At 35.1% G+C, this 26,020-nt stretch overlaps 2 protein-coding genes and 1 long non-coding RNA gene across 8 annotated transcripts; 1 reads left to right on the top strand and 2 right to left on the bottom strand.

The window, feature by feature from the left end:
• Positions 1–1,861: 1,861 nt before the first annotated feature.
• LOC103419824 (uncharacterized) lies at positions 1,862–6,868 on the bottom strand. 2 transcript variants are annotated; one of them, XM_008357916.4, is made up of 7 exons: positions 6,598–6,868; positions 4,890–5,300; positions 4,641–4,718; positions 4,162–4,260; positions 3,615–3,807; positions 2,991–3,406; positions 1,862–2,665 (listed from the first exon to the last, which is right to left on the bottom strand). In XM_008357916.4, exons 1-7 carry the CDS (start codon positions 6,598–6,600, stop codon positions 2,447–2,449), a joined length of 1,419 nt encoding a protein of 472 aa, XP_008356138.3. In that variant the 5' UTR covers positions 6,601–6,868; the 3' UTR covers positions 1,862–2,446. The 2 variants fall into 2 exon arrangements, with proteins under 2 accessions (XP_008356138.3, XP_070669737.1); XM_070813636.1 differs by having other exon boundaries at positions 2,422–2,665; positions 2,897–3,406; positions 6,598–6,865.
• Positions 6,869–18,857: 11,989 nt separating this feature from the next.
• On the bottom strand, positions 18,858–20,453 carry LOC108173821 (damage-control phosphatase At2g17340-like). 5 transcript variants are annotated; one of them, XM_070814518.1, is made up of 6 exons: positions 20,095–20,423; positions 19,961–20,005; positions 19,597–19,869; positions 19,418–19,534; positions 19,265–19,330; positions 18,858–18,998 (listed from the first exon to the last, which is right to left on the bottom strand). In XM_070814518.1, exons 3-6 carry the CDS (start codon positions 19,623–19,625, stop codon positions 18,917–18,919), a joined length of 294 nt encoding a protein of 97 aa, XP_070670619.1. In that variant the 5' UTR covers positions 19,626–19,869; positions 19,961–20,005; positions 20,095–20,423; the 3' UTR covers positions 18,858–18,916. The 5 variants fall into 5 exon arrangements, 2 of the variants coding, with proteins under 2 accessions (XP_070670619.1, XP_070670618.1); XM_070814517.1 differs by having other exon boundaries at positions 19,265–19,333; XR_011576575.1 differs by having other exon boundaries at positions 18,917–19,330; positions 19,597–19,852; positions 20,095–20,453.
• A 3,451-nt stretch (positions 20,454–23,904) lies between these two features.
• Positions 23,905–24,859, top strand: LOC114822190 (uncharacterized). Its single transcript, XR_003770347.2, has 2 exons — positions 23,905–24,625; positions 24,745–24,859. It is a non-coding gene; the product is annotated as an uncharacterized lncRNA (long non-coding RNA).
• Positions 24,860–26,020: the final 1,161 nt, after the last annotated feature.

Here is a 26,020-nt window from a genome sequence, read left to right on the forward strand (position 1 = left end):
TCGTTTATGTTTGATGTTATTGGGATTGAATTTGTACTAATGCCTCAATATCAGGAAGAGCTGATTTGGGAAACATCTGTGTCTTGACTCATATGAGTTTGAATGGTTGACTAAAGACTCAATTGAATCTGTCTGTGTTTGAATGGTTCATATAGGTTCATATGAGTTTGAATGGTTGTTGTTGACTGTTGTAAAGATTGTGTTTTTATTGTTTTTATGGTTGCTGTCAAATACTTTATTTCCCACACGTTTTTTGGGGGAAGCAACTTGTTGTAAAGATTTGGGAAGCAACTTGCTGATTTGGGCTTTTTTTTGGGGCCAAATCTGTTTGTGTTTTTATTGCTGTAAATCTGGGCCAAAAATAGATTTGTGTAAACTTTGTTAATTTTGGGCCAAAAACTGATTTTGGCATTTTTTTTACAAAAATTGAAAAACAGGCCTTGTTCTTTAAAAGCCCAGAACCGAACCCAACCTATTAGGTTCGGTACTAAGTCGGTACACCCATTCGTACCATATCAAACCGTACCAAAATTTAGCTATGGGTTTAGTTTCAATCCTACCCCGGTACCGAGCCGTGCCTAGGCCTAGTGCAAAGCGAATGCTTTTTTAGCCAAAGGAGGATTATCTCCCATTTTCTTCCATTCTACTTGAATGGTTACGATTAAATCACGTTAACATTTTATATTGATTTTTGTATAGAGACAATAAGACAAAAAAAAATGTGAGAGGAGAGGAAGGAAATGAGAATAGGACGGGAGAGAATCATATTCCATTTTAGTAAACTACCTGCAACTGCAAGCATGCAGAGTTGGGAATCAAATAACCCCACGTCGATAAGGCTCTACTATGCTCGAATTACAGTATTATGTATATACAAGTTTGAAATTTCGAGCTTTGAATCTTTATAAGCAGTCCTATATATCTGTTATTTGGTGCCCCAATCAGATTTGGGTCCTGGACAGGCGCCCTGTTTGCACTGGGCCATGACCAACCTTGCTGGTAAGTCCATAATCGAACTTTTGAGGTAACAGTGGCTTGGAAAATCATGGTCCCACATGAGTAGACGAACATACATAGGTGATACTGTAAATGAATCAGTTCATCATGTATTACGGTGCTCCTACAGAAAATGGTCCCAAATTTCTGTCGCTTCCTTTATCAGCAATAGCCCAAAGGCCAAACCTCCTTTGTTAAAAGTCACCCGGTATTAAGCTAAATAAGTTAATTAATTAAGTATCTAATTAAGTAATTAACTGATGGTGGTGATGTAGATAATGAGCAATGGAAAGTACAAGAGTATCCTGCACAGAACCACAGTGAACAAGGACAAGACAAGAATGTCATGGCCAGTGTTCTTCGAGCCACCAGCGGACCAGGCCGTAGGTCCTCATTTATAGCTTGTGAATGCCGACAATCCATCAAAGTACAAGACCAAGAAGTACAGCGACTATGTTTACTGTAAGATCAACAAACTTCCCCCATAAATAAATTTAAAAAAAAAAAAGAAAAAAAAAGTACTGTTGGTGCTTAGAATATATAAATACTATGAAGTGGTTGATTTTTGTTTATTTTTCTTTAATTTCCTTATTTTGTGTTGGTGAAGTTGTTGGTGGTGAGTACCATATTAGTATGAAATAATAATTTGAACACAAGGTTGTATATGATAGTGGAAGTTGAAAGATTTACAATATATGAAGCTATCGATTGAAATGTAAATGTAAATATTGTTAATGTGTAAATGTATTTGCTAGTATTGTTTTTAATTCAAGTTGTTAGGATTTAATGTGAACCATTGGATCATAGTCCATGTGGTCTCTTAGATTAGATTTCATTAAGTCATAACTCAGAACAAGTGTAAACGTTTCATAAGGTGACCTTAGATTGAGTGGCCAGGATGATTTTGTATATGTGATGGAGAGTGTGATGCTCCTCCCCTAACGGTAATATATTCTTTGCACGCATTTGGTGCGAGGATGACAATCCAATGAGAAAATTTCAGCTCTGATACTAGCTTTCTTCTCTGCAATTGTTGCATCATCTGCAATTCTCAGAAATCATTCCAGTGAAATCATACACTCAAAAATGGATTCCCCAATTACTTTTGTTTCCTCATGTTATGCCAACGCATCTGTAGAACGGTAAGAAGTTGGCCAGTGTTAAAGGTAGCATTGGTTGCGGCTGGTCAGACCAATCTGGTGATAGTTCTACGAGATGGCTGAAACTTACATCAAACCGGGTCTATACCCCCATGCATCTGTATCATCGCGAGAGGACGGAGATAGATAGATGAGGATATATTTCGTGTCTCTCCCGCAAGACTCTGCTACACACTCAAGAAGCACCAAGGTGTCATGTTTTCGGTCATCCCGAAGACCAGGGTTAAGCAAACATGATCCCTGAGGCATAACTACAAAATAAACATCAAAATAATGGCCTGAGCATGCTACTACTTGTATGCCCTTGTCCAAACAGGAACACAATATATCAGGATTCCCAAACCAAACGAGGTGCATATCGTAGCCATGGCATATGCGTATGCTCTCCAAGGGTATTTGCTTTCTCTCATTGCGTTGAACTCAGCAATGAAGGTAGAAACAGTACTCAGGCAACCTAGAAATCCAAATTGTATGCCTGTTGCAACAATGTTGCAAGTCTTAGTATTCACCTGCACAAACAAATACTTTTGCACGTCAGATTTTCTATTGAAAAGGGAAAAACCGGGGGCATGGATCAAGACAATGTATGACAAAGGTAATGCAGTTGGGAAAACATTGCAAAAGAAAATAGTACAGTTCAAGAATTCCCCAGGAAGCTTTAAAAACCTCAACGAAAAAAAAAAAAACCCCAAAATAACAAATTTAGCCGTTTATATATGACAAATATATGTGAACTGTACGCTTGCCGGACACGAGACAATAAGAAACGAAAGGTAATGGTGAGGATGAAGTCATGGAGTGGATGTGGACAGAGATCATATCATAAGAGCTTACGGCTTTCTTCATAGTAGACAGGGCTGCCATTACACAAGCTGCAGAAACATTGGCAATTAAAGTACCAAATGGAACCCATTTCAACAAACCAGTCTTTCCTAATCCACGTCCATTAAGCCGGGCTAAGAACCACCGAATCCACACACCAAAAGGTCCAACTATGCAACCCAACCATAGTTGCGCCTCGCTGCTGCTACTGTTAAATTCCTCTCTTAACTGTATTCCACCTATACTCCATAGAGAACTTAGCATCAGCAACAACACTGATAAAGCTACCAAGTGACGCTTGTAGCTGTCAACCCTCCACCTCCTTCTAGAGCTGGTAATACCACAGACTGAGTTCCTCTCAAGAATCTGCCGAAAACCCTTTGCTGTCTCTACCCCAAAAATGAGGGAGTAGGCCGCAAGAAACAAACCTGACATCCGTCACATAAAAGAGGATCTCATATTAGTCCAGCGATTTAAGCTACACTAGGTTTGTGATTTACCCATGGATAAGTTTTGAATAGGCTCAAAGTAAGAAACCAGCTAGATTGAAATGAAATTTAAATATACTGCTTGCCAAAGCGATCTACATGTCTCTACATGTCTACTGCAACAATTCTTTAGAATATGACACCTTACCTATCAAAAAGCCGAGCAGAGCAAAAGCCCAATGTCCTTCAACACTGAGTTCAATCATTTTCTGGTTCCAACCACTGAAAGTTGTAAGGCTGCCCAAGTAACCAGTTGATAATCCGATGACCAAATAATCTGACACATAGGATATATCTCCTTTGAAAACAACACCAAACCACCCCATCAAGAAAGAGCCAACCTACAAAAATGCATTAGAAACAAAAATTTGAGTTTGAACATCATCCAACATTTTCGGCATCACAACCCTTAGGAAATATGACATAAAAAAAATTAAAAGATGATGGGAAAAAAGTATGGAAAGAAAGGTCTTAAGAAACTTGATAATACTTCGGTGATCATCGTACTGTGTGCATCACAAGTCCCTCCTAATACTCACAAGTAACAGCTTTATAGAAAACATGTTTATTAACACAACACTACCGAATAAAGGGCATAATACATTTGTGTGTGTGTGTGTTCGTGTGCATGAGAGAGAGAGAGAGACAGAGAGAGAGAGAGAGAGACAGAGAGAGACAGAGAGAGACAGAGAGACCATATTGGAAGGAAGATCAAGGTAGAGAATGGTTTTGTCGCTTGTTACACCTACAACTCCAGGGCCAAACAATTTTTGCAGAAGATATCTCGATAAGACCTGCATATTGTAGCATGTCAAATAATCTATTTAACATCTAGGTTTCCAGATTTGAAGAAAGATCTAAGAAGATGTATTACAGTGACATATTCAATTTTCTCAAGACAAACAGAAATACGAACATGCCAGTGCATGATCAAACATTTTCGTAAACAAAACTTATAAATTTTAGAGTACAATAGACTGGATACAATTTGTCAGCATACCATTTAGACAGATTTTCCACAAAAAAAAAAAAAAAAAAAAAAAAAAAAAAGCAAGAAAAAGTTCGCAATACAATTTGCCAAACGAATGCAACAACAACTATAAACCCAACACATATTATTACTCAAACAAGATGTACATCAGTATTTAGTAAGAAACAGAGTTAACTGTGTTACCCCAAGAATGCCAAAAACTGCTAAATGAGTCATGCATGAACCATATTCCAAGAATTTTGGCAACCTTGTTGTATTTTCCTGCATATGAAAACAAAATAATTTAAGTTACTAGCATGATTCGACAAAAAGAAAAGAAAAAACTCTTAACATGTTATGATCAATGAAAAAGAAAACCAAATCTCCTGTTTATGTTCAAGGATCTCTAACAAAGATAATATAGAATATGAAATGTATCAACCGAAAGCTCACTGGCTTTTTGTCCTCGGATATGATGGCATCAGTGGAAAGATGAGATATGATTTCCTCTGGCAAGGGAGTGACAGGGGAAATTGCTTTGGATGCAACAGGGTCATGACCCCAGAATCCATAGGATTGCAGTTGAACATCCTCTGAAGGAAACAAGCAGACGCTGCCACTCTCACTGTGCCTGTTGCTGTGAAGAGCCCGATCGCCAATATCTCCTGCCTCTGACACACATTCACTTTCATTGTCATCATCTATTTGAGAAGGCTGAACATGTGATAAACTTAAAGACCGCCTCCTTAATGAAGAAGTGGCACTGCTTGTTCGATCATTGGATACGCTTCGTCTGGGTTCAGTGTCATTAGTCCCACGGTACCCTTCCTCCATAACCACAACACTTGATTTCTCTTGAAGTGACTTCACAAATAATAACAATAAAATCCGAATGTTGATTATTCAGAGAGCTAAAAGTGAGAGGAACAAATGCAATAGAGAAAATAATGCAATTACTGTGCTACAAGCGTTGAAATGCTGTAGTTTGTACTTTGGAAGGAGGCCTAACAACTCCGTGTGTCAAAATAATCAAAAGATTTGTATACAAACAAATGGCGACAACTCCTTCAGCTTTAATAAGAATAAGTCAGATAATATTTATTACGTTACGTATTAAGATTATAGAATTATGAATGATGCCACTGATTCTCTAACAGGGAGAAGGTACACTTTATTTTTCTACTTGTCATCAAGTAAGAAGATACAGTAACGCAATTAGACTTAGCTTTTCGTCAACAAAAGAGTACTATTACACTGCAGAATTTTGTTTAACCACAGAAAAAAAAATAATTGCTCAACTTTTTCGGTGACACCACACAATTTAACAACACCAACAAAAAGCAAATGCAAGGGCCTACCAACTAAATGAATCATAAAGTAAATTTCAGTGCCAAACAAATCACAAAATGTTTCAACAAAAAAAAGACAAATCACAGAATGTCCTTCAAACTGATTTAAATCCAGCAAACCCAATAATAATTTTGACAGATAATCAATGGTTTCTCTTCAAACTTGTAATACCGAACCTTGTGAATTTCAGTTCATATACAGAATGCAATATGCTTTTGTCGTCTTTGTAAGACTTTGTAAGACAATATACAGAAGACAAATCATCACAAAATCCCAGCCCGATCTAACATTGTCATGTATTTCAACAATCCCAAATAGTAGGGCCTGATGAATTTGAGATACCGACACAATGACATCCGGTTATAGCTAAGGTCCAAAAGGGACTAAATCTTTTTGCTTTATGACTCCTAGGTAGCAAATTTAACAAGTTGGGACCCAATAAAAAGTTGGTTCATAACATCAAATTAGAAGCAGTAACAAAGTCAATCTGTTTAATAAGCACTCAAATCTCATTTCTCTAAGGAAGTGTCCTCCACTAAAGAACCCAAAACATAAAAAACCAGAAAAGCAACAAGATTACATTTTCATTGGTTGTGAACTGTTAAATTATGCACAAACTAATCAGAAAGTGAAACATTTCAGAATCCAGAATTATAAAACAATCTCAGATTCTAATAACACAAGTTTAAGGTGCAAGATAGACGCATTAACGTAAAATTAATATGAGCTTAAAATAGAAACGAGAAGAAAAAGTCAAAACTCAGAGAACTTGGAAGATTAAAATAGAGAGAAAAGGGGGAGTTTAAGGTACCATTGATTCTTTGAACGCGGAAAGGGTTCGCGAATTTGGTCTTGAATGGCTGCTGGAGATGTTGAAGGCGGCAGCAATGGGAGGAAGACAAAAACAAATATGAGCAGAAAAAAAAAAGATGATTGTGGCATTGAAAAATGGAAGTCGGAAGGTTCAGAGAGAGACGGAGACAGAGATGAATGGAGTTTTGGGAGCCAGGGCAGGGCAAGGCAGGGTAGGGCAGGGAACGGCTTCTGTTCACATGTTTTGGTTTGGCGTTTGCTACGTGAATAACATATCGACTTTTGGCCTTTATTTTACTATTTCCTCTTTTTATAATTGGTTTGACTATTTAATTGTCTTGTTAAATAAGTTAATATAAAATATACAACTGAATTGCTCGGTTTTCTTCAATTCACTTCTTTACTTGTCTTTTTATTATTTAATTGTCTTTTATATAAATTTAAATAACCTATTTGTTTACGTCTCCTGATTTTATTTCGGCTAGCAAATCCTCTTTAAGAGTAATGCTCGATCGATTAAATTTTTAAACCAAATTGTATAAATTAAACAAGATGGATATTGATAATTTGATTATTATTTAAATGTTGATTAACGTGCTAATTTCGTATTAGTGATACATTATTTGATTTGCCAATTTGATATAAAAATTTGATCTCTCAAACATTATCCCTTCTTTAATGTAAAAATTAAAAAAGATGAACACCCACGAGAGGAAGGAGTGTGATGTAATGTAACACGCACAAAAATTCCTCAATTTAAATAAGATGAAGGAACACTTGGAAGAATAAGGTAAAATGCATGCAACTGAAGGATCTTTTAATAATTACTTCGTTACACTACTTCCAGTTTTTAAACAAATGAAAACTAAGGTGTGAAAACTATTTCTTCTTAGTTTTCAATTTTTTTGTTCTAAAAGACACTAGGCGCTAGTTGGACAGCGGGCTGGGGTCTAGCAACTAGATGAAAGTTAATTTATTATATCTCATATAAATAAGTGTCAAACATATTAGTTAAGTAATACATAATCCTTTTATTGATTAAAATACTAAGTGACACAACTTAATTGGACAAAAAAAAAAGCAAAATATAACATGTAAAATACATATTCTTTGAGCAGACGATATTATCTACACTAAAAGGGAATGGGTGGTCTTAACCTCACAATAGGCTAGTAATAATGTGATTTAAATATCGTAGTACTAAGTGAAAACATGTAAAATACATATTAACATAACGATAATAACTTATACTTTAAACCCTTGAAAATGGATAAACATATTTAACACCAGACTCGAGATTACACCGCTACAATAACTCATGGGTATAGATAACTAATAGTAAATATTTAATATTATATTAATATTCATTAAATAGATATTGAAAATGAAATGGTTTTTAAATAGTCCTTAAAATAACCTTTTTGAACTGTTTTATATATTTATTCTTCTTTTCTGTTTTCTCTATCACATTCACTTCATGCAAGTACGTTATAACTCTTTTGTTTAAGGGCATTAGCCTTTGAATCCGAGATTCGTATTTATGATAATTTAGATAAATTTTAGTATAAATTATCTTATTGTTTATATAAAATAGGGTGAAGTATCAATTTAGTCCATGAACTATCATCTTAGTGAAAATTAGTTCCCTGAATTATTTTTTCAGTAAAATAAGTCCTTAAATTCATTAAAAATTGCTAATTTCATCCATACTATTACGTTCAAAGCTCTTTTATCTAATTTTTCATTAACTTAAATCACTTGACACACTTCAGAGTGTAATACCGTCATTTTTCTCGCCTATAAGCCCTTAACATTTTATATAGGTTGTGAATCTAACGTCTAATTTATTCTCCAAAGTTAACTCCACATACTATCTCTTTATGCAAAATTATTAATCTACCATCCAATATGTATCACATGCAAGTAACGTAACTTAAATTGACGAAAAATAAAATATAATAGCTTCAAATATAATATTAAGGATGTAATTAGCAAATTTTTATAATTCAATGACTAATTTTTCTAAAAAAATAATTTAAAAACCTAATTTTTATTTTTGTGATAATTCAAAAACTAAACTAACAATTCACCCTGTAAAATAATCTATCACTTCATTCTTTTTTGTTTTCTTTATCTTTAATTTTGAGAAGAAAAAAAACACGACCAACGAAATAAGAAACATCTTGATTTGTTCATCTTAAGTTGTACACGTTCATGTAAAGACACGTGGAAAGTTTTGATTTTGTTAGACTGATGGAGATTCTGTGAACAATGTCAATTTGTCATGACTCATGATGTCCTATATGCGACTCAACCTGTGTCACAAACGCCAGAACAAAAGAGCAAAGAAAATGAGCCATCCATTTTTCTACTTTTCTCAAGAACCAATGAACCATCCATCCAACCCACAACCGTTGATTACTGGACAGTATACATGTTGAAAACCATTGAAAACGTTTTTGCTGGTAATATTTTTAGGTTTCAAAAACATATCGTCTTTATTGTAAAGAGCATCAGTTATGTGCTTTTTTACAAGAAATACTTTAAGTATTTTTTAAGAATTCAATTGCATCCTTACTAAGAAATTGGTTTTAAAAATATTTTTCCCAAAAAAGATTTTAGCAATTTTAAAAACACTTTAGTTGTCATTCAAGCATACACGTTATTGGCAATCCAATTGAAGCATCGTCACCTTTGAACAAGAAATGGAAAGGGCGGCCTATCTGCTCCCTATGTGACGTTAAATGCATAATAATTTAAAAATGTAGTCCACGTTTGATGTCTATGATTAATAGATCAGTGTATGGATATGTCGAGGATAAGGGCTATATATCAAGAAAAGCAAAACTTTGTTCTTAGGCGTTCGAGAAGCTAGGTAATATTAAGGGACAGTTCCTTGATGCTTCGAAAGCAAAACATGATTTGCTATGTGGCCAAAATTTTATGCTCGTTGCAGTGGTTTTTTCGTCAAAATATTGTACTATAGGGAGATGTTGTACTGAATCCCACTGACTTTCTCATGATTCTCAGGTGCAACGAGTCCGTCTTCGTTTCTTTTATACAATATTAATCCTTATTGATAAGGTGTTTTCTTTTTCGTAGTTAATTTCTCAAATTCTTGGGATATGAGTTAAAGCATTAGTCTTTTTTTTTTTTTTTTTTTTTTTTTTTTTTTTTGGGTCAATGAGAATTTTTATAACAAAGTCCAAAAAGAATACAGTACATAGATTCCACAGATGAAAGTGAGGAAATAAGCAACAGCCTCATAAATAGGTAGGTACAAACAGGATGCCACTTATATATTCAACGTATGAGTAAAGGTCCCACCTATACCACAAACAAAAAATTACATAGAGGCCAAAAGTGACTGTACAAAAAAACCTAATAACCCTAAACAGAGATTCACCCAACGCCTCCACCACAGCAAAATTGGTGGAGATGACTAGCGAACAGAAAATCCAAGAGAAACCTCTGTAGAAAACAAAACTCAAACCCATCTTTGTCTCAACGCTGGTGAAAAAGAACCAAATATGCAAATCAAGAAGAATCATACCCATACCAGTCGCCACAGTTCTGGTCCTCAGTTTAAAACAAACACACAATAGGCATGTGAATGCCTAGAACCAAGCAGCAACATAAAAGGTCAGGTGTTGTAAACACCAATTCGAAGAGATACCAGACCTTTGTAGGGGTGAAAACATATAGTTGTCTTCGATTGGATAGAAGCACAGATAAAGCAGCGAATAAGTGTTGAGATGAGATCCACCAAATCTGGAGTGGATGGGTGTGAGGGGTTGGAGGGTTGATTCAAAGTTTTGGAAAAGTTTGAGTGCAAAGCCCCAAATCAAAGGTATGATACCTTGAAACATGGGGAAAAAACCCAAAGACAAATCTCCATCCGCACCCCTCGTAGATGGTGGGTTACTCCACTGTTCCATGACGGGAATCGGGGCCATTGCAGTTGCGCTGAAGGACAAAACGACCCAAGACATACCTTTATCCACACCATTCATGGAAAGTGGGTTGCTCAACCGTTCCCTGACGGGAATTAGGGCCATCGCAAGTGCAGGGAAGAAAGAGGATGAGAGAAACATGAAGGAGGAAGAGGATAAGAAAGGTTGAAAGGGTGCCTGCCACCGGCCCTAAGTAAAAGCTAGAGTCCTGCGGTTGGAGGAAAGGTAAAGTTTGGGGTTTCTTCTAGGGTTTGAGAGCGAGATAGAGAATAAGTATTTCTTGTGCACATACTTCCACTTGAGGAATAAGTTCGGTTTTGGATATATCAGATATCAACTAACTGTATTATGTTCGATTTAAGTCAATCTAAATATGGGCAGACCCACTTAGGGGCAAGGGGTGAATCTCTATGAATGACTTGGGTGATGTCGCTTTAAAGGTTAGAGTTGTTCTTCATACATTGCCCTCCAATTGCTTGATAAAATGCCAATAGAAGCTTGGGTTGTTAGGCAGCAGGGTATGCTTGGATTTGCCAGCAACACACATGGATGTTATGCGCACAACACCTATGTTGTTTGCCGCACCTTTCCACTCTTATTATTTTTTTAGTATACTTGGACCAAACAACGTTTTTTTGGGCCAAGTTACTTTATAGAAAGAATTGAAAAATTATATAAGACATCTTTTACCAAAAAACCATACCAAAATTGTCTTAACAAAAAGAAAAAAAATAAAAAATTAGATCCGCATCAAACTCCAAGAATTAAGAACACCAATTCTAGTTCAAATTGTCAAATCCCAATTCTACTAAGCTCAATCCCTAACAGCCAAACTCCTACCACTCTACTTTGACAATCATTTTGACGACCACCTAAATTTCATCCTTCAAATTCCAAAGTAAGTTCTTCATAACTTATTCAAATTAATTTCAAATATTTGTTAATGAATTGGTTAAAAAATTGTTTCTTTGTCAATAATTATATTTGATGATTGATGTGGATCATAACGTATGGTTTTTATTTAGATAAATTGATATGTGTGTTTTAGTGTTTGTGTTGATAAAGTGATGGAAGTTTTTATTTAGACTATTGAATGAGTTAAGTTTTGTGTTGTGATTGGTTTGTATGAGTTTATCAAATTTACGTAATCTGGAACAAAATTGGAGTAGACTTCAAATTATACAATTACGTTACGATATTATAGGAAACAATGTACAAATACTACCATGGACAATCTGGGTAGTTCAAGTTCAAACGAAAGTGAGTTACAAAAATTTTGGCTAATATTCCAGCGGATCCTGGAACTCGACCTTCAATGTCAGATTATGAGCCTAATATTTGAGATCAAGTCTGAAAAGCTTATCTACAAAGAGAGTATTGTCGGCCTATTCAAAAAGCCTTTCCACAAAGACTTTTTACCGGAGTTCCTCAACTCTTCAATTCCGATTGGTATGATGAGTTTCATTGGCTAGAGTATAGTATCAAAAAGGATGCCATGTAAGCATGTGAGTGTCAATAAATATGATTTATTGATTTCTTGTTAATCAATTAACTTGGTTAACGAGTTAGTTGGTGTTGAGGAAATTATGGAATCTTGTTTTAATTAAGATTTGGAGTCCTTATTTTGTGCAACTAATCAATTAGGACTCTAATGTTATCCTATGATTTGGCAAATCCCCATTAATCAGTAAAAGGCCGGATTAGTGGGAGTCTTTTCACTATACATAGGCAGGCCTTGCTTTCACAAAATACATGTTCGATTCCGACCAAACCCTATTATTGCTAGAACACTTTTGCTTGCTGAAAGTAGAAGACTCCTTCGAAACTTTGGCAATCATGGCTTCTTTTTCCTCCTCATTAGATAAGTTTATTTCCTTTTTATGTCAATTTGGTTTATCGAATTCGTGATCCAAATGTCTTGTTATTCTTATAATCTTAGAAATATCTTAATATGGTATTAGAGCAACACAAAAAGCTTAGGTCCGATTAATAGGTAATTTGTTAAATTGAAATTTTGTAGATAATTGATACTACAAAAGCATAATTTGTGTTTATCGTTCAGTTCGATATCTTTTCTAATCAATCATTTGAGACTTCATAAACATGCTTCCGCAATTCTGTATAAAGTTACATAATAATTAAGTTACAAGCACTGGTGTCAATGATCATGGTTTGGATTTGTGGCCATAAAGACTTTTCTTGCCAAGTTAAATTTTCGATTTAATTATGCTTGAAGGTTAAATTCCCTTATATATTTCTTTTTATTTTTGGATTGCGTCACCGGTTTTGATTCATCTGTTTGGGAATGATTGATTCTACGTTCTTAGTGTTATCAGTGTGTTTCCAGGGTTTGGCTGGATTCGTGGCAATTGTTTTTTTAACAATTTTAAAAGCTTGGACAGGATTATATTTGGAGGTTGTGAATTCCTAAGTATTTGTTCTTAAGAATTGTTTTGTTGATTCTGAAGTTGTTGACAAATATTTTAGGGATGTGGATAGATTTTGATATCTCCTCTTAACTCTATTTATCTACTTTTGAGTTTCGGGTTTTCTGATTTAGTGTGGTGTAATGATTCCCAAGGTGTTCTGGATTCAAAAATTGGTTCAAATAGGGTTTCGATTTGGGCGAAAAGATTCTCTACTTACCATCAGTTATCTCTTTGAACTTTATGATATGATGATTTAGAAATTTTAATCCTCGTATGTGCCCAAATGATTGAAGCTTTGTTGTTAATTTTCAAGTGTAGTTTGAGGGACGCAATTGCATAGATGTCTAATATACAAGGGGTTAGGTATTGTATTTGGCTAATATTTTACTGGTGATCTTGTCTGATGGCTGATTGCTCAAAGGTTGGATTTATACTCTTCTTTTTTCATGATAGAAATCTATTCTTGTCTCCCACAAATTTGCACTCAAATGTTTATTTCCTCCCTTTAATTCAAAACTCATGCTAAACTTTTTCCCTTATATTAATAGATAATTAAAAAGAAATAGATTTTTTTTTTTAATCCCAAATCTTGCAATTCTAATAAACTTTAGTTATGTTGACAAATTTGACATTCATGTACCTTATTTATATGAGTATTTCTAGGCTTTCGATTCTTAAATTGTGGTGATCTTTTGCAGACTCTTGTTAAGTGCATATTTCGTATGGCTGATTATCTATAACAAACTATGAATACTTATGACAACTTGTGATTCACGTCAACGGTAACCATAATACTATGTTGATTATTTAGTATAAATTGTCTTACATGTGGTTTATTGGATTTAATTTAGGCTTAATATGTTTTGCTCCACATAAGTATTCTCTATTAATATATATTTTGGAGTGAGGAATCAATAAAATGACTCTACAATTTAAAAATGTGATATGTGGAAAAGGGTAAGAAACTCACATAAAAAGGAAAACCATTCAAGTCGTCGCTAACCTGGCCTAATAGACATTCTATTTTTCATAGTCTTCCCTAACACCAATTTTATGAAACCCTGTCATGTTGTAATATAGAATGGATTGTAAACGCTGATATTATTTTTTATTTTCACTTTTTTTTTACAAGAAATAGGTTTATGGTAAAATTTTAAAGGTGATGCTATGTTGTTGGAATTCTACGCGCTTCTGCAACATATGTGAGATTATTTTGATATACCTATGCAATTCCTAAATTCATGAAATTATAGAATGATATACATTGAGATGTCTATTTCAAATCTGGAAATTTTCACGAGCGTTGACTACAAAATGAATTATTGGTGAAATGTGTACTACATAATTTTTGCAATTTCTACAACACATTCCATTTCGATTTTATTTTTGGCCCACTTGTAAAATCTTAAAATAATGAAATTTTGGGCAATAGTAAATCTATATGTCTACTTCATTTTTGAAAATTTTCATGCACATTGGATGAAAAATGAATATTTGGTGAATTTTTTAGTCTCGGGTATGGACTAGAATTTCTGCCATTTCTGCAGCACATCACATTTCGAATTTTCTTTTGGTACACTTATAAAATTTTAAAAATCAAGAAATTTTTCGAATAAGTAGCCATATATGTCTAGTCCATACCTAAAAATTTTCATGACAAATTAAAGAGAATTTTTAGTGAATTTTCAAACTAAGGTGGTACATATTGCTAAATATTATGACTTCAAACAATTGGTTATGTTCTGAAATATTGTTTTCACTGATTTGTGCACATTTAATGGTACCAATTACTTGACAAATTTATTGTACCAATTTTTCCTTATTTTATGCAAATTCTCAATACCAATGAATTTTATTAAGTAACATTGATTAATTTTGATTGGTGATTTACTAGTTTATTTTTCTCAAACCAATATTTTGTTTGGTCATCAATTCTGATTATGACGACCATTGTCTTTTGAGACAAAGTTAGAAAATGACATCAGTCTACAAATTTATCATTTTGGTCCTTATCGGATAACTGAATAAACACATTTTCATCTTTTGAGGACTCACTAGTACAAAAAATACTTTGCGTGACGTAGGTCCTTCGTCGCGCAAAGTCAAAAAAACGTCGTGCAAAAAATGGGACAATTCAAAAATTTCCACTATCGAAACCTAATCCGTGAACCGCAAACTACAACACATAACTATGCATTCCCAAACTATCCAAAAAATGGGACAATTCAAGAATTAATTGGACCGCAGTCATGCTTTTGCATCCATACACAAAATCCAACTAATTCTCAAACGGGAAACTAAGCTTTTCTTGACAAAAGTGTATGAAGTTAAGTAGTATTAACTTCGTACAACACAAAACAATTTTGTACGTGATGTACAAAAATATGTGCATACAAATAAATTAAATCACAATAACTAGTGAAACTAAATAAAATAGATACAAAATATTAATACTTCTAAACTATAATGTTGATGGCCTTAGTTTTTATTTGTTTATATTAATTATATCATAGAATATACATATTCTAGTTAGTTACACTCGAGTAATTTTGGTGGTGAGATAAATGTATTGTTAGAATATGAACACAAGTGTACGCGTATTTTGGCTAGATATTGGTTTTAAAAAATCTTATTGAAAGATGTTTTGGTTGTCTTCAAGTTTACAAAGGATTGAGACTGAAAATGAATCCTGAATTACTTACTTGTATTAAAATTGGAAGACGATATTAATTTTCTACAAGGATTTAATAGGAGAATCGTAGCCATTGTTTATCTACATAAGTATGGCATATGCTCACAAAAATCAACCCCCTCATTATTGAACTAAAACATGTTGAGAATTTAATAGTGATGATAAGATTAGCTTTGAAGTTCATGGCTTCTGTAGGTTTTCTATATAATTCTTAATTACCTGCGGTGCATTGGATTTACTCTCAATTCAACCGTATAGCACAAATTAAGGAAATTTCAAGGGAAAACCAACATTTCTTACAATTTCTTCTTTGTAAATATATAAGTTAACCCATATGCAAAATTAATAAAGACTAAAGGGCATAGCAAGTAGGCAAAGGTACCTAATAGGTAAAATTAATAAAGATTACTTCAAAATTCAATCTCACAAAACTCAAACCATTACCAAAAAAGGGCATAGCAAGTAGGCAAAGGTACATATACAAAAATCCCATATGCAACATGAAGAAAATACCATCAAATTCGTTCTTCAATGATAATCGTATACAAAAATACTTTACAAAACAAATTTAGTAGTTTTAGTTTGAATTCTCAATTCAAAGTTACATATACAAAATCAAATCACTTACCGGATAGAAAAAGATTGAGGAAGGGAGAGAATTGGAGAAAGTTTTGAAGAGAGATGGGGAAGGGAGGTTGCTGCTGCAACTAGTTCGCAATTTCTACCTCCCAAACTGATTAAGTGAAGTAAGAAAAGGTCGTTGACTTTGCACGACGCCACCTATGTCACGCAAAATAGCTTTGTGTGACGCATGTTCACCTACGTCACGCAAAGCTATTTTGCGTGACATAGGTTGCGTCGCGCAAAACTGTTTTGCGTGACGTAGGTGAACATGTGTCACGCAAAGCTGTTTTGCGTGACGTAGGTGGCCTTGCATCGCACAAAGTCAACCAAAAAAGCGGCAAAGCTATCTAGATTTGGCGCCAAACAATTTTGCGTGACGTAAGTGAACTTACGTCGCGCAAAACACTTTTGTGCGACGTCGGTCTTCGTCGCGCAACATGCCGTCGCGCAAAGGCCGTTTGCGCGACGTTTTGTGTTTAACGTCACGCAACATACTTTGCGCGACGAATTTGGCTGCGTCGCGCAAGTTTCCGTCGCACAAAGTGTTTTTTCTACTATTGGCTTTACTGTTCAATAAAGGCATATTCTTGTGTATAAGAATTCTAATTTATATGTTGTGAGTACTTTTGTCCCAAAGGGAATTTTAGGAACCACTGATCAACAATAAATTAGTATATATAGCTAACCATAAAATATTTCTAATATATTTTCATCTGACGAAAGCTGTTGAAACTATATGTATTTTGTGTATTTTATGTTTTGGCTATGCGGTGAAGGTATTTTCCTTACATAATATGTTTCTATCCAAAGGTGTAACATACATGCAAATTATAGGTAGTTCTCTCCTTCACAACTTGACTACATCCATGGTGAATCTTGCAAAATCAAGAATGAGTAGGTAAATTTGCCAATGTTTTGTCTTAATTTTCTTTGAGTTCTAATTAGATTAAAATTATTGTTAGAATAATTGAATATTATTGAGATATCTAAACTAAGTGTTTGTTCTAATTTAATTTATTTTAGAAAACATGAATTGAGTTTGAATTTCTTGATTCGGTGTTATTCTAATTCATTTTAATTTGTGACTGAATGAGACAATAAAGAAGGATCTCAAGGCATATATTTCAAGAAATTATTTTCAGACATGAATATATTTGTAATTTTTCAAAAATGACACAATTGCACAGTTTCTTAGTGCACATTATGCTTTGATTAATGCATGTTAAACGACACATCTACACTAAAATAAAATAAAAATCGTAGTCATTGATATGTTTTTTTGTTTATGAAACCTTTATTTATGTTTGGAAAAGTATATGTGTTTGATCCTTATTGGTTCAACTTACTTGCACTTTTGGTTGTTAATTAGACATTAAAACATGTTTATCTTTTGTTGTATGAAAATCATTTCCTCTAGTATACAATCTTGCAATTTTGAGTGTCTACCCAAGTGAGAGAAATAATATGTTATGGGCTTCACACTCATCATTTTGCGTAATTTAGGTAGATAAAATGTACATTATCATACTGGTTTATATTTTATTTGTTATATGCAACTAACCTTGTAGGAAATTCTAGTTTGAATCACTATTGTTTTATATCAATAATGAACTGATAAATGCAATATGACTAGATTTAAATCCATATGAGTTAATACGTATTTTCTGCTCAAAACTGTTTGCTTATTAATTTTTCCTTATTTTGTCAAGAAATTGAACTTGTGATTTAATGTTATTGATGGATTATTAATATGCTCAAAAGTGTTTTCTTATTTAGTCCAATTATAAATCAATGTATAGTTAAACATGAAATTGACAAGATTGTATATACTTTATCTGCTCAAAAGTGTTGAAGCTTATACATTTCTCCTTGTATTTTATGTATTAACTATGAAAACCTAATATAATCAGATTCTATCTAACGATGATTATGGAATTATAAGCTTGTGTGGCAATTAGAAAACATTTAGTTAAAGTTTTCTCTTTCTGTCAAAATTTAGATGAATAAAACTGACTATATGATTTTGTATAACTTTTCAGTCCCTCACTTCTTTGCAATATTTGGCATAGAGATGAAGTCAGAAAAATTAGTAGTTGATGTTGAATCCTCAAATTTCGTAATCATAAATCCTTTTACTAATGCTTGATTAGTGTGAGTGTATTAGAGGTATATGTGTTTATGAATTGGAATTAAATGATGTTATAGTTGTTAAAAAAAAAACACCTTACCAATTTTTACAAATAGCATCATAAATTCTATTAAAACACATCACTGAAAACTTCACGGAGAGAGGTGCATATTCCTAACCTTGCACAGTTAAATTTGCCTTTTGTTTGAGGGGAGAAAAATGTTCAGAACTGATAAGTCAATGGTTAAATAAGTTTACTTTGGTGTCAAATATTTTTTAATACATACATAATTCTATCTATTTAAATCAACATTGATTCTTGCATACCTTCGGTTATATAATGTTTGAAGTTGAATGTATGTATACCCAATTGGGAATCATTCTTTATCTGAAACTTAGAACAAACCAACTCATCCGAGAACACAATGGAACTTAGATGCAACTCCAATTTAATCAATGTAAATTATTATACTGAAACAATGTGATCAAACTTAATCAAAACTCCAAATCCACCAAAAGTTTAAATTTCTTACCTTGAGTACAGAGGGCTTCGGAAAATGACGGCATTCTAGCCTAGAAATAAAATCCCCAAAATCAGAAAAAATGAAATTTGCATAGAATTCACAGTTCTAAACACAAAATTACCCACACCAAATCGGCTAGAGAACTTTCCCACTAAACTCAAACAAAATCAACTCCAAACTTAATTAAATTTGTTTTCTTTTCCAAAGCTTGTCTCAATCTGCAACATCATGACCAAATCAAAACCCCCAAAACAAATTGCAGGCATTTCCGAAAACCCAATTCACTCATCGCAAAACAATCAGTAAAGTGTGTACCCTTGAGCAAATTTCTTAGCTCTAGTTGGAGCATCAGGAACTGATGCGTCGAACTCAGCTCGTTTCCTGCTGAAAACCAATCAAAACCATTAACGAAAAACCCAAGAAATTAAGGTTTATGATGGAGGTTGGGGAAAGGATGAGGATTATCACTTGAAGGATGGGGTGGAGTTGTATAAGAGGTCGATCCAGGAGAGCTCAGTGGGAGTGGGCTTGCGGGGATTGTCGGAGGGGAATCTGTAGGGGATGGTGCATGCTCTGTAGTTGAATCTGATCGGCATCGTGAGCAGTGGAAATAAAGAGTGAATTAAAAGATTAATCAGAGAGCTTACCTCTGCAGTTGTTGCCACTGCGCCTTCATGTTTCACCCACTCATGTGAAGATGCAAACTTCAATCTATCCAAAACTGCAAGATCCAAACATAAACCCCAAAATTACAATTCTTTTCAACTTAATTACCCAAAAACAATAAACTTTAAAATACCCCAAATACATAACATCCCTAAATTCACCATCGTCTTTGACAAATGAAACTTAGCTCTCAACAACGGCGACATTCGGTTCCAGTGAGTTGTCAGAGGTGATCGGCTAGCACAAAATCGACCCTATCAATACTCACATCCCAAATTTCACAATTTTTTTATCAAAATTGATGCAAAACGAAAACCCATCCAAATCAGGGAAGATGAGTTTTACCCGAGGAATCGAGCTGAACATATATCTTATGGGTTCTTCCTTTACCTGCACAGAAAGTCAAAAATTAAAAACCCACAAACCAAAAGCTTAAAAAAAATTCAAATTTCTTTCTCCAGAGATTATTACAAAGAAACCTGAAGAGATCTCCGATAGGTTTCCAAGGGAGAGGTCAAAATGAAGGAGATGTTGTCCAACGGATGGGGAGGAAGAAGGAAGGAAGAACAACACATCGTTTCTACTTTTCCAGAAAAATATCTACACAAATTTTGACTGGTTCGTTGTTCTTAGCAAGAAAGCGAAAGAGAGACGGAGAACTCGAGATCAGAGCCAGAAAACGTGAGGATTGAGAGGAAGAAAAGCGTTTGTGAGACACGGATCGAAAAGGATGGAAGGCTCCAGAAGGCCAACGCGTCGACATCCTATGGAAGCAGACGGACTCATGGCGCAAAACTGAGAATTCACTAAAGAGAAGCCAAAACAAAAAGAGCACGATGACCAACAAGTGTGAAACATGGCATAAATGAAATTAAACAAATCAAGAAGGGGTAAAATCGACATCACACTGTGCTTATGAACAGTGTTTAAGCGTTTTTCTCTTTTAGTATAGATTGAATTTGGAGTCCTTATTATGTACAATTAATCATGAGGCCTTATTTGGTTAGACAAGAAATCAATGTCAATTAGGACTCTAATGTTATCCTATGATTTGGCAAATTCCAAATATTCAGTAATTGGCAAATTCCAAATATCCAGTTTGTTATGCAGTTTCTACCTTCCAGCATAATTGATTCATTTCTTTATTCTCAATGAAGATTCAAGAAGTTATTCATAAGCTTGGCTCAACTGCTGTCTACAACAACTGCTCAAACCCTTATCTGGGTCTTGCGATAGGGTAAACCAATTCCCCGACACCCATATGGGTAAGCTCTCAAGTGCGAGAAGATAAACTAATTGATTTCCAGTGCGAGATGGTAAACCAATTCCCCGACACCCAAAAAGGTCTGCTCTCGAGTGCGAGAGGATAAACTAATTGCTCTTCAGTGCGAGAGGGTAAACCAATTCTCCGACACCCATATGGGATTGCTCTCTAGTGCGAGAGAGTAAACCAATTCCCCGACACCCATATGGGTAAGCTCTCTAGTGTAAGAGGATAAACTAATTGCTTTTCAGTGCGAGAGGGTAAACCAATTCCTTGACACCTATATAGGTCTGCTCTCTAGTGCAAAAGGATAAACTAATTGCTCTACAGTGCAAGAAGGTAAACCAATTCCCTGACACCCATATGAGTAAGTTCTCTAGTGCAAGAGGGTAAACTAATTGCTCTATAGTGTGAGAGGGTAAACTAATTCCCTAATACCTATCTGGGTAAGTTCTCCAGTGTGAGAAGGCCACATAGCTCAAAAGATCAAATGCTTAAAGACAAACTTGGCAGCAAATGATCAAGGGGCAGCGGCCACTTTGCACTTAATAGTTCTCTCATCCAACACTTTATCTTCAACAGCTACGATCTTGGTAGCTCCATCCTTGACTGCTTCATCTATGGTAGCTAAAAAATCAAACTCAGTAGTTTCCTCATTTTTGGCAAGCAACTCGGACGTGGCAGCCTAAACTGTGGCCTATGCCACGCCACTTTCTCGACCCATGCTAAGCCAGTCTTTGGCTTCAATCAAGCCGAGCAGCATAAGCAAATGGCCCATTCCACACCTCCTCCTTGGCCCATGCCAAGACGACTCTTGGCCTCTGCTAGCTGACGTGGTGCACCACCCCAATGGCTACCCCATGGCAACACCACCCAAGAAGAAGACAAGGAAAATTAAGTGTTTCTTACATCGGTGCGGCATGGAGAAGACAAAGAAATTTACGAAAGACGGTTCTTTGCACGGGCAAGTAAAGAAGAGTGTTAAAGGAAGGGGAACAAATATCCTCTAACTTTCTCTCTTTCTTGTAGGGATAAATAATTCCCCTTTGAAGTTGATTTAATCCCCTGCTTAAGGTAGGCCTAAATAGGCTTTAGACGCGATTTATTTCCCTTTCCTAGAAGAATATAATTCCAAGTCCAAGTGGAACTCTGAATCAAAGTTGAAGATCTCTACACTTGTTGCCCTTTCCTAGGAGCAGCTCAATAGGTGTGGGGGCATTTGTGGAGCTAAAAATAATCAAGAAAAATATGGAGGCGACACGTGGATTCTAGGGTAGAAAAAGACAAAATTACCCTCGAGGCACATTGAAGCTTCTACGCTCAAGTAGCGGACAATCAAGGTCAAAAGTGATCAAAATAGGTATTTAATCAAAACCTATTTCATCCATCCTCATCAAATCTCCCTCACAAGGTAACTCCCAAATTATTTGTCCTAAATTATATTAATTTGCTAATTAATTAATTTATCACTCAATTAATTTATTAATTAGCTAATTAATTGTAAATTACACCCAAAAAACCATTAAAGTGGCCGGTTCCCATTTATCCCAAAAGGGCTGGCCACACCCCTATAAATACCACCCTATTTTCTCCAAAAACCTAAGTTCAACACTCTTGCAAAATTCTCCAAATTCTCTAAACACTTTTCCCTCAAATTCTAACTTTGGCATTGAAGGTTCTTCGGCCAAAGCCACCCTCTATTCATCATGGGTGTGTGAGGCTCTTGACATTAATCAAAGGTGTTAATTGTTTTGTAGGTGCAATTTTATCCAAGAAGAAGAATGTAGAAATTTGCATCCACATGGTCACTTCTGTAATGAGGATATTGCTCATAATTACCCTCATATGGTAGTCCCAAACAATATTGAGGGGGATCACCATTCATCTTGTTGTAAAATTTGGAAATTTATATAAGAACTTTCTATTTTTGTATTATGAGTTTCATGTCAACCTGTATTTTGAAATTTATAGCGTATTTAGACTAAATGACTAACACATAATTATTGTGGGTATACCATTTGGCTTGTATTTTATATTGCTTTCGTACCATGTACTGATCATCAATATGTTATTCCAAACCTTGATCCGATTTGCGTGAAGCTAGTTGGTTGCATGTCCATGCCAACAAGAATTGAAGAAAGGGGATTAAAGTATAATAAAGGGTAAATTACAATTTGCACTCTAAAGTTTGTGTGCAATTGCAACTTTATACACCATTTTTAAAACATTTTAATCTCATAAAATTACTTATATTTCATTTCAGTTTTGCACAACCGATCCATTAAATTAATCATTAAGCAATCACATGGCAAATATAAAGCCCAAATATTTTGATGATTTGTCAAATAAAAATAATTAAATATTAAAAATCAATGTAAAAGCAAACTAAATTAAAGAAAAGCGAGCCCCACCCTACCTTCTTCCCGTAGCTTTCTCGCAGAGCAGCAGCCGCTTGACAAAATCCCTAATTTTTTTTTTTTAATTCTAGGTTAGTCCGACCCAAGGTATTAAATATCGGTAATATCGGAAATATCGGTAGTTCGAAAACACGGAAATATCGACGGAAATATCGATAAAATATCGATATCGATAAAAATTACATGGAAACCACGGAAATTGTAAGAAAAACTTGGAAATTTTTATTGAAACTTTGCAGGATGTTTATTTAGTCAATTATCTATTAGTTTATCACAAAAAATTGGAAGGAAATGCATTGCATGATGGATTTAACATTATCAAGTTGATTATATAGCGAGCTGACAAACATTGTGAGTATAGAAAATATGTAGTAATTAATCATTTATATATGTAGTAATTAATGAAAGAAGTTTAAACACACCATAATCATTTATATATAATGAATTAGTACAATATTTTACACTTTATATATTGCATGGTAAGATACATGAGTGACTTATTCTTATAACAGGTACATATCAATTTTTTTTTATAAAAATTAATGGGTACAAACTTATTCTTATTTTATTTTTTATATATTTGAAATGTTTGAATTGAAAATTAATTAGGAGTTTAATAAGGATGTGAGTATTAAAACTCTAAATAAATTACTAATTATTGTTCATATGTGCTAGTTTGGTTTCCCTCGTTAGCCCACAAATAAATCGAATGATAAAATGTAAAAAGAATATCCAACCAATCTAAAATTTAAAAATACATTAAGTCATATAACTTAAGATATTTTGAATGGTTATATTTAACTTTTTAAAATTAAAAGTAAAAATCATGGTTGGGTGGGTGGTTGAAATTGAAACTTTGAAAAGGTGCAGCATGCTTCCCCATTTCAGCACCACGTGTGTGGTGTGACCTCCCCTCCATCCCGATTCCCCATCCTTCACATCTATCTTCTCTCTCAGTCCTCTCTTTCTCTCCACTTTCCCAGGCTCTCCCTTTCTCTGCTTCTCTCCCTCAGTCTCTTCTTCTCTGCAAAACACGCACAGACCACACACGCACACACCACACGCACACACCACACACGCAGTCTCTCCTTCTCTCCCTCAGTCTCTCCGTCGTCCGTCCATCCTTCTTCCTCAGCCTCGATCTCGATCCTTCTCTCCCTCAGTCTCTCCGTCCGTCTATCCTTCTCCCTCAGCCTCGATCTCGATCCTTCTCCCTCAGTCTCTCCGTCCATCCTTCTCCCTCAGTCTCTCCATCCTTCTTCTTCTCCCTCAGTCGTCTCTGGTGGTGCGCCGCTGAGCAAGGAGTTGGCCCAGTCATCGATATTTCAGGTGAGATTCCATTGAAACCCTAAGCCCTAAACCGATATCACATATGTTGAATCGTTGATGCATGCGTGAAATTTGGAGTATATATGTGAAATTTAAGTTAAAATTCGTGTTTTTGCAAGGTTTTTGGGACGAAATGGGCTCGGGAACAGGCACACCATCTCCGGCGTTCTTCTCCAGCGTCCGATATCGGAATCCGATTGCACCGTTCAACGAAATTTCTCGATATTTCCAAAATATCGCGATATTATCGATAATATCGATAATATCGCGATATTTGGACGAAAACTACACGGAAACCAGTTTAAATATCCATTACCCGAAAAATCGATATTATCGGCGATATTTCGCCGATAATATCGATATTTAAATCCATGGTCCGACCTAATCAGAGCATCTTTTTCTTCTCTTTCTTTTCTCTCTCCCTCTCCTCCCCTTTCGAACTCTAACTTCAGCTCTAGAAGCTTCGCGAACTCACGGGCTAGATTTCCAATGGCAAGTAGCAAGGCTGCCAGAGAATCTCCAATAGAAGGAGCACGTATGCCGTAGATCCGAATACTGACGAGTTTTCAAGTGGAGCGGGTCGCCATGGACTACAGCAACGTCGCCCCTTGGACCCCTGTACGATTCCGAAGTCGAAGATGTGGATCTTGGTGGCTATCTCCGTCGCTTCGAGTGTCGCTTGGTTGGCGGTAAAATGGGCAAACTTGAAATACGACATGCGTCGTTGCAGCGTGAAGTCCTCGAAGGAGTGTCATATGCCGTCGTAATGCAGTGTTTATAGGTGGGTTTGTGGATTTGGGAGAAGGGATGGGAAGATGGGATGGGGGTTGTAATGGGAGCCGGAGATTTACGAAGAGGTATGATTGAACTCATTGAAGGGGGTTGGGCACACTAGGCATAATTTTTTTTTATTAAAAAATTTATTTTATATTGGTTTCATTTATTTGGACAAATTTAACTGACACGTCATTACTTAACGATCGTTTTTAATGAATTGACTAAGGCCATCTCTAATGAATCAGGTCATAAGGCTATGGGCACTTTTATAGTTTGAAATGAGGAAAAACCCATGTCTAATGGAGGTCACGCCAAAGGAAAAAGGGGACCTACTAGGCCAAATTCCAGCCCATGGCCATCGGGCTGGCAATTGAAGCCAGTCAGCTAGCTTGCTGGTGGGGCCCAACCTGTAGCAGCCAGTGACTACACTTCATTAGCTGATGTCATCATCTAGCCGTTATATTTGAATTAATTTTTTTAAGGATGAAATTTAAAAAAAAAAAAATTTAATTCTAATTTTTTTTCTATAAATACCCAAACCATTTCTACACTATTCCTCACACTATTTTCATCATTCTATACTATCTTACCTCATTTTATTTCAATTCTTCACATTCT

This window comes from Malus domestica, chromosome 15, assembly GCF_042453785.1.
Source record: "Malus domestica chromosome 15, GDT2T_hap1".
Taxonomy (NCBI): domain Eukaryota; kingdom Viridiplantae; phylum Streptophyta; class Magnoliopsida; order Rosales; family Rosaceae; genus Malus; species Malus domestica.